The 15,115-nt window shown below is 36.5% G+C and overlaps 1 protein-coding gene across 26 annotated transcripts in view; it reads right to left on the reverse strand.

Moving 5' to 3' along the window:
* Positions 1 to 15,115, reverse strand: part of TTN (titin) — a 237,758-nt gene that overhangs the window by 162,238 nt on the left and 60,405 nt on the right. For 25 of the 26 annotated variants that reach the window (XM_069983050.1, XM_069983048.1, XM_069983045.1 and 22 more), the window contains one exon: positions 8,192 to 8,467. In XM_069983050.1, the coding sequence (XP_069839151.1) occupies positions 8,192 to 8,467 (276 nt within the window). Of the gene's footprint in view, positions 1 to 88; positions 368 to 455; positions 735 to 825; positions 1,105 to 1,199; positions 1,482 to 1,569; positions 1,849 to 1,948; positions 2,237 to 2,338; positions 2,618 to 2,706; positions 2,986 to 3,072; positions 3,352 to 3,443; positions 3,726 to 3,813; positions 4,093 to 4,207; positions 4,493 to 4,593; positions 4,873 to 4,962; positions 5,242 to 5,962; positions 6,242 to 6,332; positions 6,615 to 6,941; positions 7,506 to 8,191; positions 8,468 to 10,358; positions 13,785 to 15,115 lie in introns of all 26 variants that reach the window. The other variant, XM_069983052.1, reaches the window with a different exon arrangement.

Here is a 15,115-nt window from a genome sequence, read left to right on the forward strand (position 1 = left end):
AAAGAATATTAGATCTGGTTACTCCTGATGCTATTGGTTCATGTCTTGGAAGGAATTATGGGATGTCATGAGCAGAAACAATACAAACCTGAAACTGACAAATAAGCTGTGCAGCTGCTGCTACCAAAGTCATTTTCTACTTTAACTGTATATTCTCCAATATCTTCTTTGCTCACAGACTGAATTCTCAAGCTTGAAACATTATCCTCAAAACTTAAGGTGTAATATCTGCTTGGCATAAGTTGTCTGCCATGTTTAAACCACTTCACTTGAAGCTCTGGAGTTCCAGCAACAGTACAATCCAAAGTCACTGGGTCTCCTTCAGTTACATTGACTGATTTTGGTCTCTCAATTATTTGAGCTGGTTCTGTGTCAAAAATTAAAAGTATATTATTTGAAAAAGGAACTAAATCTTTGGCTTTACTTTAAAGTTATATAAATTATCCACTACCGACCTTGAGCTATTAAGGAAGCAGTGCATTTCTCTGTTCCTGATTCGTTGGAAGCCTGGCAAGTATATCTTCCAGGATGGCTAGCATCAACAACTTTTATATAGAGAGTAGCTACATTGTTTTCAAAGGTAATTTGGGTGTTGTCATCTTCCTCTAAAATTTTATCTCCCTTTATCCAAGATACAGTTATAGGGTCAGAACCTGCGATTGCACACTGGAAAACTGCAGGGCTACCAAGAATTGTGGTGCAATTTTCTATCTTCTGGACAAAAGTTGGAGGTTCTAAGTAAGACAAAGGTATTATAATTAAAGTTCACTCTGCTTTTTTATTACAGGGATGAAAGGAAAAAAAATTGACTGCTTTACTACTAACCTTTTAAATGGACAGAAGCGCTGCAGTAGCAGCCTCCAGCTTCATTTGATATACTACACTGATACTCGCCTGCATCTGAAAAATCACACTTGAAAATGTGAAGTTCGAATAAGGATTCTTTTTGAACAAGCGAATATTTTTTACCACTACGAATCTCCTTTTTGTTCTTTGAAAAAGTTGCTTCGTAAGGTGGTGTGCCAGTTACTTCGCAGAAGAGCTTTACATCAGAACCTTTGACAACTTCAACTGGCTCAAATACAGTTTTAAAATTGGGGGCTTCTACAATTGGAAATAAACGTAGAATTAAGTATTTAATTTCTAATCAATCCCTCAAAAATATTAATGTATGTCTAAGGGGAAGAAAAAAAACTAACCTTTTACTTTAACATCAATACTGCAGCTTTCACTACCTGCCTCATTGGTAGCCTCACAAACATATATTCCAGAGTCCTCAACAGTAGAATCTATAATATCAAGTGTTGATACTCCATCTACAAATGAGATTCCATATTTGCCACTTGTTGTGATGTCATTTCCGTCCAAGTACCATGTGACCTTGATTTCAGGAGTGCCAGCTATCTGGCAGTAGAAAGTTGTTGACTCTCCTTTTCTTAACATGGAAAATGGACCTGGCTTCTTAACAAACCGTGGGGGCTCTATAGACAAAAATTCCAGATGTTGAAATATTTTTATGGCTACAAACTAATATAATGATAGAGGAAGTTAAAAGTAAAGGAAGCAAACCTTTAACAAAGAGAGTTGTTTTGCAAGTTGCTGTGCCCACATCATTGCTAACTTGAACTGTGTAGCTTCCAGAATCGGCAACCTTGGCTGACATCAGCTCAAGGATGCTCGACGACTCATCTTTCCAAACTGAGCGATTCGCTCCTGAGAGAAGTTCCTTGCTTTCCTTAAACCATTTTATCAACATGGGAGATGTGCCACCCATAACAGCTTTAAACTGAACTCTAGAGCCTGGAATAATGTCTTGTGGCAAAGGCTTCTCAAGAAAATATGGTGGTTCTAAAACAGGCGAAAACAAAAAAGTTTAACTAACTTAATAAATCTGGAAGCTGTTTTTTTTTAATATATATAATTTTCTTAAAATCATAAAAATTCAAACCTTTAACAGTTAAATATCCACTGGTTTGATTCTTTCCTGCTTTGTTGGTGGCCACACATGTATAGTTTCCACTGTCTGAACCTTCTAGTTCATTTATCTCCATAAAGGCAATGTTATCATGGAAAGAATATTTGTGCTTTCCACTGGGTACAATCTCCTTGTCATCCTTTAACCATTTAACAGTTATAGGATGGGAGCCAGAAACTATGCATTCTAGGTTGACAAAAGACCCTTTGACACTGTCCATTTTCTTCAGCTTCTTTGTAAATGATGGAGGTATTATCAGATCTAATGTATACAGAAAAAAAATCTGTGTTAGCTGACCATGAAATAAGGGCTAACAAAATCTATATTTAATCTATATTTAAATCTAGAAAAAGCTATACCAACCTAAAACATTGACAGATGCAGTGCAAGCACTTTTGCCAACATCATTTTGGACCTCAAATGTATATTCTCCACTATCATTCTTGTCTGTTGATGTAATTTTAAGGGATGAAACATTTTCAGTAAAACTGATCTTATATTTGTTGCTTAATTTTAACTCTTTGCCATCTTTGAACCATTTGGCTGTGATTTCCTTTGTTCCTGAAAATTTGCACTGCAAGGTCGCCGGATCGCCTTCAGTGACGTCTACAGAGACAGCCTTGTCAATAATTGTAGCAGGTTCTGTTACGAGTGGGGAAGAATAAAATTTTAATATTTAGGTTAGGCAAACTAATCTAAATGTATTAGTGCACGAAACTAAAGTGACCAACCTTTTACTGCTAACACAGCGGAGCACCTTTGAACCCCTGCATCGTTTTTAGCCTCACAGGTATACTTGCCACCAAGATTGCTTTTAATAGAAGTTATGTGTAAGGTAGCTACGTTATTTTTGAATAATGCCTTTATGTTTTCATCTTCCATGACTTCATCGTTGTCTTTCCACCAAGAAATGGTGATGGGCTGGGAGCCTTTAACAGAACACTGAAAGGCAACCATTCCTCCAATAAGGGAGCTAAGGTTTTCAATTTTTCTTGTAAATGTTGGAGGCTCTAAAGGAAAAAAAGTATAGTTGTGAACAATACAGCTCCAACTGTGCTCCCTATTTAAAATGTCGCTTATCTTTCAGGTTTACTGACCTTTCAAGTTCACAAGGGCACTACATACACAGCTTCCTACATCATTAAACACTCTGCATTGATATTCTCCAACATCGGCAGAGTCAAATCTTAGGATGTTAAGACTAAGCAAATTATCTTGGAAAAAGGTCTTGTACTTTCTACCACTGCGAATTGGTTTGTTGTCTTTGAACCATGATACTTCAAATGGTGCTGAACCTGTAATTTTCCCATCCAAAGTTACGTCAGAATCTCTCAGCACTTCAGTATTTTGGAAGTCTTTGACAAATGATGGGGGTTCTGTTGCATGAACAAAAATGTCCCTTTGATTAATATGTTGTTAAAGACAGAAATGTGAATTTTTTGTAAAGTAAGAATGAAGTACAACACACCTTTAACTATGACAGCACAGCTGCATATATCCGTACCAGCTTCATTTTTAGCTTGACACACATATTCACCAATATCTTCAAGACTTACACTAAAAATTTTAAGAATTGCAATGGAGTTTGAGAAAGTCATGCTACAAGAATCACTCTCCTTAATCTCCTTATCATTTTTAAACCATGTGATCTGAATAGGAGAGGTTCCAGTTACTTTACACTCCAGTTGTACAGAATCATCCTTTTTGAAGAGTTGGGATGGCTCTAGCTTCTGAATAAAAGTGGCTGGGTCTGCAGGATTGAAATAACAATTATTAAGATATAACCTGCGGCGCACAAAAGGGAACTAATGTAAAGAGTATGCAAAGAGAATGCAAACCTTTAACAAACACGTTTGCACTGCATTCCACAGCGCCAGCCATATTGCTGACTTTGCAGACATAATTTCCCGATTCAGAACTTTTAACTGCATACAGTTCCAAAGAGCTGGAAGTGTTTTCTTTGGCAATGTAACAGGAACCTCCAGTTTTCATTTCTTCCACACCCTTAAACCATCTAATAGTTAAAGGTGGTGTTCCTTTAAAAGTAGTTTTTAGACAAACAGTAGATCCTGGAAGGGCATCTTGTGGTTCTGGTTTTGTTATAAAGGATGGCGGTTCTAAATTCATGAAGAGAAGACATTTAACCAAACCATAGATAAGAATTATAACAGTGAAAGATAAAAGAAGAAGAAGAAGAAAAAGGAAGAAGAGAAAACAAGCTAATAACCAAACCTTTTACAGAAAGAGTTCCTTTTGTGTCTTTGGTTCCTGCAGAATTTGTTGCTCTACAAATATAAATTCCAGAATCATTCATGTCGAGTCTACTTATCTCCAAAGAGGCGGTACCTTCCACAAAAGATATCTTATGCTTATCAGGAGAAAGTTCTTCACCATTTTTAAACCAAGCAACTTTCATAGGCAAAGAACCAGAGACCTTGCATTCCAGTCTGCAGAACGCATTTACTACGCTGTCGACATCTCGTAGAGATTTGCTAAAAGATGGGGCAATGGTTCGATCTGTTTGCAACAGAAATAAATATAATATAATCATTTTAAAATCACTTGAATTACTGGAAGTCTGCACTACTGGTCTTTTAAAGTGTATGATTTATACTGACCTAATACTGTGAAGGTGGTCTTACAGCTGCTACTACCCACATCATTGGACACCTCAAATACATATTCACCACTATCGTGAATCTCGGCAGAGTAGAACTTCAAAGAAGCAACATTATTTTTAAAGCTGATCCTGTACTTTTTACCAGAAGTGATTTCTTTCCCTTGTTTTAGCCATTTTACTTTAAGTTCTGGTGTCCCTGACACAGTGCACTCCAGAGTGGCTGGGTCTCCTGCAGTGACTTGGATAAGTTCAGCTTTTTCAACTATTTTTGCAGGTTCTAAAATAAAGTTAGATAAGGTTTGTTAGGTAAGAACCTTGAAGCACAGTTTATTGATAGTTCTAAAAAAAAAAGTAAGGACTAACTAACCTTTTACCACCAACTCGCCAAAACAAGTTTGACTCCCTGCATCATTTTCAGCAACACAAGTGTACTTTCCAGCACTATTAATTTGCACATTGCTTATATGAAGAGTTGCAATACTATTATCAAATGTCATTTTCACTTTGTCATCTTCCCGGACAACGTCTCTTCCCTTCAACCAGGTCACTGTGATTACCTCAGACCCCTTCACAGCAGCTTGCAGGGAAATGTTATTGCCAACTATAGCAGTGACATTTTCAATCTTCTTCACAAATGATGGTGGTTCTGATTTAAAGAAGAGTGGCATGTTGTGAATCTATACTTAATTTACATATACAAACAGCTATCAGGAAAATGCCTATTTGTTCTACTTTCACTTACTGCTAGAATGTCAACCCTCTAGTAAATAGAGGTATGTGAGATACTATATAAGTTCTTATGTAAGCGTATGTTCACACTGAGTAAATCAGGTGGAATTCCTTGGCTGAACTTTCCGCAGCGGAATCCTGCCTACCTAAGTGTGCCATAGCCTATCTATGGGAAAAACTGCACTCCTCCGCTGCTGCCACTCTCCGCTCAAAAAAGTGGCATGTTACTTCTTCAAGCACAGAGCGGCAGCAGCGGAGGAGCGCATGCTCTCCCATAGAGAAGCAGTGACACACTGAAGCAGACGGATTTACTCAGTGTGAACATACCCTGAAAGTGTAAACTAAAGTCCTCTCCACCTGTAAAAACTAGTGCAGCCAGCTCTCTAAAATATATATATATATATATATATATTTAGTATATGACTTTAATATATGTGAGTTAAACCTAATATACAAAGCACAAAGTTGTATTCAGTTACCTGTTCTTCTGGATTTAGTAAGTATTTTAATAAAAATATTTTGTTCCTGTTTTTTTCTTCTTTTGGGTTATGATTTTTTTTTTTTTTTGCCATTAAAGAGTTGCATTGGTGTTAGACTGTAGAAGAGCATAGAAATCCATTTCAAGAAAAAATACTAACCTTTAAGTTTGTATGTTGCACTGCAAATGCATTTGCCGACTTCATTGGCTACAATGCACTCATATTCACCAATATCGGCACTATTGAACGAAGAGATTTCAAGAGTAGCAAAAGATTTTTGGTATATCAACCTGTATTTTTTACTACTTCGTATTTGCTTCTTATCTTTGTACCAGCTAATTTCAAAAGGTCCAGTACCAGACACTTCACACTGAAGAGAAGTATTTGATCCCTTTACTATCTCTGCTGGTTCAAGCTTTTTGACGAAAGAAGGGGGTTCTAGAAAAGTATTACATTAGCAGAAAAGAGTTACCATGGCAACAGTATAAGTTTATGTAAAATATTAACCTTGCATTAAGAAGAAACAAACCTTTAACAATAATTTCTGAAGTGCAACTTTCGCTGCCAGCATCATTAAGTGCTTCACAAGCGTAGCTTCCGCTGTCCTCTACCTTCATGTTGGTAATATCAAGAATGGCATTGGTGTCGTCGAAAGACATTGTATACATATCACTTTGGATGATAGCTGTATTGTTCTTGTACCAAGTCACATGGATCTCAGGTGACCCTTTAATTTTACACTGAAGATGTGCAGATTCACCCTGCTTTAGCAAATAAGATGGTTCCACCTTTTTCACAAAAGATGGTGGTTCTATAAAAAGAGTTTCAGAAAGAGAAGATGCTAAAGAGGATATTGTCGCCAAATAAAAAGAGACCAAGATAAAAGAGTTGGAGCTTGCCCAGTTTAGCTATTTGTGCATTGTCTTTGTTCAGCCATAAGTCATTCACACTTTCTTGGTTATTGTCATACTTTCATACCGACATTTACAGACAAAAGACAGGAAAAGGACCATAATCCAGCTACTAAAATACCTACTTTTAAAGATATCTAATAGGTAAGTGCCCTGTAGATACATTTGTAAGGAAAATATATGAGATATGTGTCATGTTTTTCTGTGAAGTGTGCTGTGTTTCTTACCTCTTATAGTCACCACTGAAGAAGTTGAGCTACTTCCTGCATCATTGGTGGCAGTGCACACATAGTTTCCAGAGTCCTTTATTTTAGCCACAGGTATTTCAAGAGAAGCTACTTTGTCTTCAAAATATATTTTATAATCTTTCCCAGGAAGAAGTTTGTGACTGTCTCTTGTCCAGGATATCGTAACTTTTCTGTCTTCATCTACTTGGCACTCAAGGCGAATAGTTTTATTCACCGCAGAACGTAAAGGTTCAAGCTCTTTGATGAAATGGGGCTTGTCGATGACGATCAGTTCAGCTTGACAGGTATCTGTTCCAAACTTGTTTGAAGCTTTGCAAGAGTATGTACCTTTATCAGCAGTAGAAAGACTCAAGAACTCTAGAACATGTTTGTTGTTTACAGCTGAAATATGACAGTTCTCTGAGGAAGTGATGGGCAAGCCATCTTTTTGCCATATGGCATCAATGACTGGTGTACCTGACACTGTAGCTTGGAATTTAGCTTTCTTACTCACAAAAGAAGTAACAGACTCTGGCCTGGTTATAAAAGAAGGAGGGAAGGCTTCTGCAAAAAAGAACAAAGGGTTCAGCATTTTGAAAAGTATTCTAAAGTCATATTAAACCTGCAAATTTGTAATAAAAGGAGGAAATTCCTTATTCGCTTTAAAGATTTATTTAGTGTTGACCGATAAGAATGATCAACAAAAAACCTAACTAAAGTATTAATTCACGCAAAATCCCTAGCCACTATTCTTAGTGAGAAGAAAAGAGTAAATGTGAAGGTGTATCCATATATCCCAGAATTCCATCCTCCCTTTCCCAATAGTTACTAGTTTTAAAACATCGGTACTTTGTTTTGCCGTAAGAAATATTTTTTCCTCAAAGATTGTTTTATAATTCAATGTGTAAAATGAAAGTTTCCAAATTCTAAATTTCATATAACAATAATAATTAAGAAAAGTCTGTACCTCAACGACTTTTTGACTTTGAAATGAAAGCTTCCAAATATGTAAACTACATAATGATACCGTAAGAACTGCAAAGACCCTAATGAAGAATGAATGTTTGAAAACCCATGTTTTTTTATGTATGTTTTTTTTGTCAAAGTTTGTCAAACCTCATAATCCTCTCGATGCTTGGAGATTTTGTGGTGAGAAATTGGTGGAATAGTATTATATTGGTTCATCAACTCAACTTTCAAAAAATAAAAAAAAGTGATTTGTAAATAATGTGCTGTTGTCATTTACTCACCAGTTACAGTCAATGTTGCAGTTGTGCTTACACTACCGAACTGGTTTGAGGCCTTGCAAGTGTAGTCTCCGCAGTCAATAACTTGAGGTTTGAGAACTTCCAGGGTAGAAACGTAGTTAGAAGTCTTCACAGAATATTTGTCACTCTCGTATATTTCTCGGCCAGACTTGAACCACTGGAATTTGACATCGGGTGCAGGCTCTGTCTCACAGGTTAAGAATGCAGAGTACCCAACTGCAACTTCCACTGACTCGATCCTCTTTTTCAGCACAGGAGCTATAAAAAATGGAGGGGAGAGACAAATTAAGTCATCTCATCATGTAAAAAGTACACTTAAAAAATTAAGAATAAAGTGAATGAAAAGTGAACAATCCAGGAAAAGTGAAGGGAGGGTGGCTGTGCAGATGAAAGGAAATAGTTAGCAGTGTTGATCATATGACATGAATACATGGCTTTACTGTAAAATCATATGAACATGCATAAGAACATGGTTTATTACAGGGAAAATAGCTGAAAATAAAAAAGTCATTAGATTATTGTACCAGAAAGTGATCACTCGGAGAAAATGGAAAAGCTCAAGTGCGCTTACAGCATGCATTTAAGTGTTCAATTTATAATTGTGATTTGAAGAGGGAGATGAGAACACACTTAAAATTGACATTGTATAGAAAGTTACAGAATTGTGAACTGTGCAATACACTGGTGTGTGGATATGGGGATGAAGTACAGAACCAATTAGGGACAGATTTGTTTTAGAATTGTGTGTTATTAAGTAATTTCTTTTGAGTTAGAATTATCAAAAGCTGTTTATAAATAGTAACATTCTAAATATTCTATCAAGTTTTTAAAACAAAAAGTTTATCTTAAAGGCTTATTTTTGTTAGACGGCCCCTACTAGAGTATGTAAGTTAAGTTAACAGTGGAAACCTTAAAAACTAGTAGTCCTTAAAGGCACGTCAGTGATATTGCATTGTTATAATAAAGATTTCAGGTGCTCCCATAAAGACAGGCAATACCCCTTTCTCCTGCGCTACGATCAATTGGGAATCTATAGTCATTCTCCAAACTAGAGAAAAAAATCCAACAAAATGTGTCATTGTTATTTATAGTGAGATCAGGCTTGAAAATGAATGCAGTGCTGTGACTGATTTTATAGGCAACACTGTTTTAGGGTACAAACACACACACACCGTATACGCAGCAGATACGCAGCAGATCTGAAGCAGATTTGATGCTGTGTTCAGTTATTTAGATCTAATCTGCTGCGTATCTGCTGCGTATCGCTGCATAAAATACGCTGCGTATAAGGTGCGTGTGTTTGTACCCTTAATGCATAAGGCCAAATATGATTTTGGCTACCATTGCTTCATTTGCCTTTCTCATCTGCAATAAATATCATTATTCAAAGTTCTCGACTGTTAAACACAAAGTAATTCTTAAAACAGCTTTTGATAATCTTATAATTTGCCACTATAAAAAGGAACAAAATTACTTAGAACAATGTTTTATTAGAAGAATAATTAAAGCGTTAGCCTTAATATACATAAAAGTGATCCACATCAAATTGTTGGAGGGAATTTATCTTTTGGGAATGGCAATTTTCTGAAGTACTGAACTTGAGTATGCAAGCATCAATTAGAAAAACAAATGTCAACTTTTTAACTCTTCTGCTCCTCACGGCATGGGGCTTGCGAGGTGGAGCAAAAATTTACTAAAATTCACCCCAGAAAATTGGTGGCATCCTACTACCCCAGAGATGCTTTTAATTGAGGCCAGTGCATAAAACTCTAGTCTTGAAAAATTCCCTCCCTTGTGCATTAGTAGTTCTATAAGGCTCAGCTTTTGATTAATAGTCAGCACTTTTCTTCTTCCTTCAAAAATAAAAACATGACCCACTTAGTTCCCAAAATTTACTAAATTGGTATTAGGGTTTATGAAATTTAATAAATTAGTAAATAATTCAAATAATATTAAAGTTATGGGACAGTTATTCTTTTAAATTGGTGAGGAGTGTCTATGAAAAGCTACAATAGTGAATGGTTAATTTTTTGAGTAACATAGTATAGGTATCGGCAAGAGTTGCAAACTTGTTGCCCTCCCATACCATCATTGAGTATATTTTTAAAGTTAGCAGACAACTGTTATTCAATTATCCCCATAATCCAACCTCTTTTAACTACTGTGAGATTCGCTGATGTAGTTGATTTGCCAGCGTCATTCAAAGCCTCACACGTGTACTCTCCTTGGTGTATATCCATGTGTACTTTGCTGATTATTAATGTATAGATATCGTTATTTTCTGAACAAATGAATTCTATGCCTGAAGACAACAACCTACCCATGAAGTACCAGTTCACTGACTTAGCACTGGATATAGTTGTTTGAAGTGTAACAGAGCTACCCTCATCAGCAGTGATATCTAATAAACTTTGCCTGATCAGTGGAGGATCTTCCTCATATATTTCCCTAGGTTTTTCTATTTTTTTAACTAATTCTTCTTGTCCCTGAAATGTCACTGTTGAAAACATAACCTCATCTGTTGAGTAAGCTGCACCAACGTCCTTAATTTCAGTGTTAATTAAAACAATACTGGAGGTTTCCGTAGGAGATATAAGTTCAAATATTCCAGCCTCAGTCAATACATCAAGTTGTGTGATTTCTAAGTTATCAGTAGCAATACCGAGGACCTCCCATTTTTCACACTCCAAAATCTCCTTTTCTTCATATATTACTGCACGTAATGCAGCATTTAATTCAGACTTAAGATCAGCCCTTTGTGGATAAACATTGGGAAGTGACAAAGAAATCTCCTCATTGGCAAAATTGCTTGTTGTAATTATGCACGTGCACAAGGTATGGTTCGATTCTTTCAGTATTTGAATATTTCTAACCTGGATATCCTCCAAGGATTTCAAAAACTCTGCTGAAAAGATATGTGGTTTGGTTTCTAATGCTGAATATAGGGCAGTTTTAACATGACTTTTAATTTCAAGGCTAAAACTTTTTGGACCTTCAGAGACCACAGGCTCTTCTTTTGTAAACGTTTCCAGATCAAGCACTTCGGATGCACCCATAGGTTGAGTTACTTGAATCTCCACATTTAAATTTTCTGTGTCTGATTTTTCTACCATCTTTAAATTTTCTTCTTGTATGGAATGTTTTTCCTCAAGAACTAAAGGTAATCTTATAGACTGTCCTTCCTGGATCCTTGAAGCAAAATCTTGCTGAGCTTCATCTGAAAGTTTAACACTTTCTGTTGGTATACCGTGATTCTCAACACAATGAATTTCTAAGGGAAAGGTACGCTCATTCACAAATTCACATGTATATATATCAATATCTGGCACAGTACTGTCATGGCCCTCATCAATAGTCCTACTTTCATCTGTAGTACATAGCTGCATTACAGGTTGGGAGTCTTCTTTTTGTAGGCTACCTTTTTGCTCTTTTTGTGATATAAGTAGGTCCTCTTTTGGAAGCAGAACAAAGTGCTCCACGACATTAGCCAATTTAATTTGTTCACGTTCCAAAACACTACTAGGGTTTACACTTTCGGGACTTATTTGAAGAGTTTGCACAGACTCTCCAGAAAGAAGGTTCTTTTGTTCAATAGTCAAACAACTATTGTAGCTTTTCTCCATTTTGTTTAATCCTTTATGTGTCTCTGGATCTCCAAATGTAAGTTGTTCCTCTTTGGGTAATATCAGTTCTGACTGTATAGTTTGGAGATGTAAAAGTGGCAACTGTTCTTTGGAAAAGTTTAACTTTATTTCATCACTAACAGGGTCTATATGACCTGTATCTAAACATAAAATGGGAAGTCTTTCATCAGACAAGGAAGACAGAAGAGGGATTGGGCTTTTAGTGAGTTCTGCCTGGTCTTCAGATTGAATATCAAAACAGATGGGTTCTTCGCTTCTTAACTGGGCCAGGGAATCTATAACTTGTATGTTTATAGGTTGTTTCTGTACTGCTTGAGACTCTGCAAAGTGCCCATCTTCACTACCTAAGATTGGTAAAGTGTGTTCACATAGAATCTGCGTTTTTTCTTCAGAAATTAAACTGCTTGATATAAACATTTCTTTCATGCAAATACCTTTTACCTCTTCGCTTTGTTTAGAGGCAAGTACTTGTTCCTTCATTAAGGTATTTTGGGAATCTGTTAAGGATATTACTAAAGGGTCTATCGCTACTTTCTCTGCTTTTGTGGAAAGATGGGATGTGTCTACCTCTTCAAGTTGTGGACCTTCTTGACTAAGGAATTGTTCCTCATCAAACTCCTCACTGTAACTTTGGAAAACCTGCTTTGTATCACAGGAGATTATATGTTTTGCTTCTGCTGTAACTGCAATATATTTGGTTTTCTCCTCACTTTTTAGATTAGCATTTTCTGTTTTGGGGTGCATAGAGTTTAATTCTGATTCCTTAAGTGTTGATGTTATTTCTTCAGTAACGGATACTTGTAGGGACTGTATTTGAGAGTCAACTACCTCTTTGATAACAGGGCCTACAATCTCTTCATCATGCTGCTCAATTACATTTTCTGAAACTACTGAAGCAGCTAAAGGGATGCGTTCCTTTTCCTTAGATTCATGAAAAACTGCTTGCTGTTCTATAGCTGCTAACTCCTCTACTGTATCAACCTCCTCTCTTTCTATAGAGTATTTTCCATCTATGCCGATTGTATACAACATTGTATCACGTTCCTGTAGTCCAGCCCATGCATCACCAGTTAGATTAACAGCATATAATCGTGTTTCACTGGCCTCCTGGACTGATGACTTCTTGTAAGACTTTGTTGCCTTAGTACTTGGTTCTCTGTCCACTATAAGATCAGCTTTGCAAGATGCATCTCCAAAGCTGTTAACTGCTTTACAACTATAAGAACCACTGTCTTCCTGCTGACATTTGTGAACTGTCAAAAAGCCAGTTCCATTGTCATTATGATTAATTGTATGACGTTTCCCAGGAATTATTTCTCCCTTATTATTAAACCACTGGACTGTAGGACTTGGATTTCCGGTGACTTTATAGCTAAATATGGCTTTCTTATTTTGGACACACCTAATGGTCTCTATGGGTTTTACAAAAGAAGGTGCTATGCATGTATCTTTGCTATCTGATGACTCCAACTTTTCATCTATTTGTTTTCTGATTTCTTTGCTGTGTACTGTGAGATATGAGCTGCACATAGTCTCACCGTGGGCATTAGTAGCAATACAAGTATATTCTCCCTCATTTTCCTCATTCACATAAGGAATTATGCAACTGCATTCATTGCCATCATATACAAATGTGTAGGTCTCACAAGAACTTAATATGTTTCCATTATGCAGCCACTGAATTTTTGGTTTGGGGAACCCACTAACAATAATGGAGAATTTGGCTACATCTCCTATTTTTGCCTCCACTGATGACAGCTGCTGTATGAAGACTGGGAAGCTAGCCTCTTTTTTAATCTCTATTTTACTTGAATATAATGAAGATTCAGGCATAGATTCAAGAGTTCTAACAGAAGGTTTTAATTGCAGGTTGCTTTTGTAGGTTTCTGTTGTCTCCTCCTCTGTAGATATTACAAAAGTACTAGACACGTCTGCACAAAAAAAGAAGTCAATAGTATTATATTACCACATATCCAATACTGAATTGTTCATTAAAATCTCATTTTAAATGTGATTTTATTCCTACTTAGTATAAATTCAATGTCATACGTAATGTCAATGTCAACTTCAAAACTTGTAACACAGCAACAACCCATGTTCACTGTTATTGTTAAGGGAAGTCCCTAAAGCATACATTTGGAATTCTATGGTGTCTAATAAAATTCATGGGCCATTTGTGCATTAAAAGGAACACTTCCCTTGGCAATAACATGTTATCGGCGCATTGGTGGATTATGAAGAGGGAAATAGTTATTTTTGGCAACCATTTTCACTTAAATTGGGCCAGGCATGACCCCGAATTTCATCCAGATGTCTAAAAAGAGTATATGATGCTAGGCCACCCCTTTAAACCATGGAGGTCCAATTTGCCACAAAAGTATCTGATAGATCTTTGAGCAAAATCTGATAATTTCAAGTTCTGTTGCCCTGTGTTGTGAGCATTAAGACATAGTCAGAAAAGAAAACCTTTTGACATGTCATAGGGACATACCAAAAAGTAGCAAAGGCCAACAGCACTGTGGATCTCAATTCAATTGGCAAGTAGCGTAGTGGATGCACAGTAGAGTGCAATTCCAAGTGCCAGCTTGAAGACATATATAGATGAGAAAGTTCCACAACTCTCAAGTTTGTGCAAAACATCTTGAAATATTTATTGAATGTCAAAGACCCTTGTAGGTCAAAATGTTGCTGTTTTGTATTTGGACATGCAGACATGCAATTAATGTTTGAAGACTTATTTTTTTTTTTTTTTTGCTATAAGACTTTTTCATCTATATATGTCACAGGGACATGAAAAGTTTTGATTTGACATGGTCACACTGCTGAGACCCGCACCAATCAGGAGAATAAGCCAGAAGAAGCGTGTGGTAGCACATTTTACTCCCCAGCTTGCAGTGTCCACTTGACTCCACTATATCCATGGGGCCACTAGACAAAAATGATCGACATCAAGTAAAAAATGTTACCACGTGCTACTTTCCGCTTGTTCTCTCGAAACATCAACAATCAAAACTTTGACATGCAGACATGTGAAAAGTTGTTTTAATGACATTTTACAGGTACAGTAATTTTAGAAAAAGGGAACACCCCTTCAAAATAAAATGTTGAGTATCATTGTAAATACAGATCTGCTTTAATACTTATTCACAGTTCTGAGGGTTTCTGTGGGTTTCAAATTGTCCAAACAGTGGTTTAGCTCGATTCTGCTGTCAAACATCTGATCTCACAGTATAGCTTTAAGGCTATGTTCCCACAATTTTTT

The sequence above is a fragment of the Dendropsophus ebraccatus genome, chromosome 9 (genome assembly GCF_027789765.1).
Source record: "Dendropsophus ebraccatus isolate aDenEbr1 chromosome 9, aDenEbr1.pat, whole genome shotgun sequence".
Lineage (NCBI taxonomy): Eukaryota > Metazoa > Chordata > Amphibia > Anura > Hylidae > Dendropsophus > Dendropsophus ebraccatus.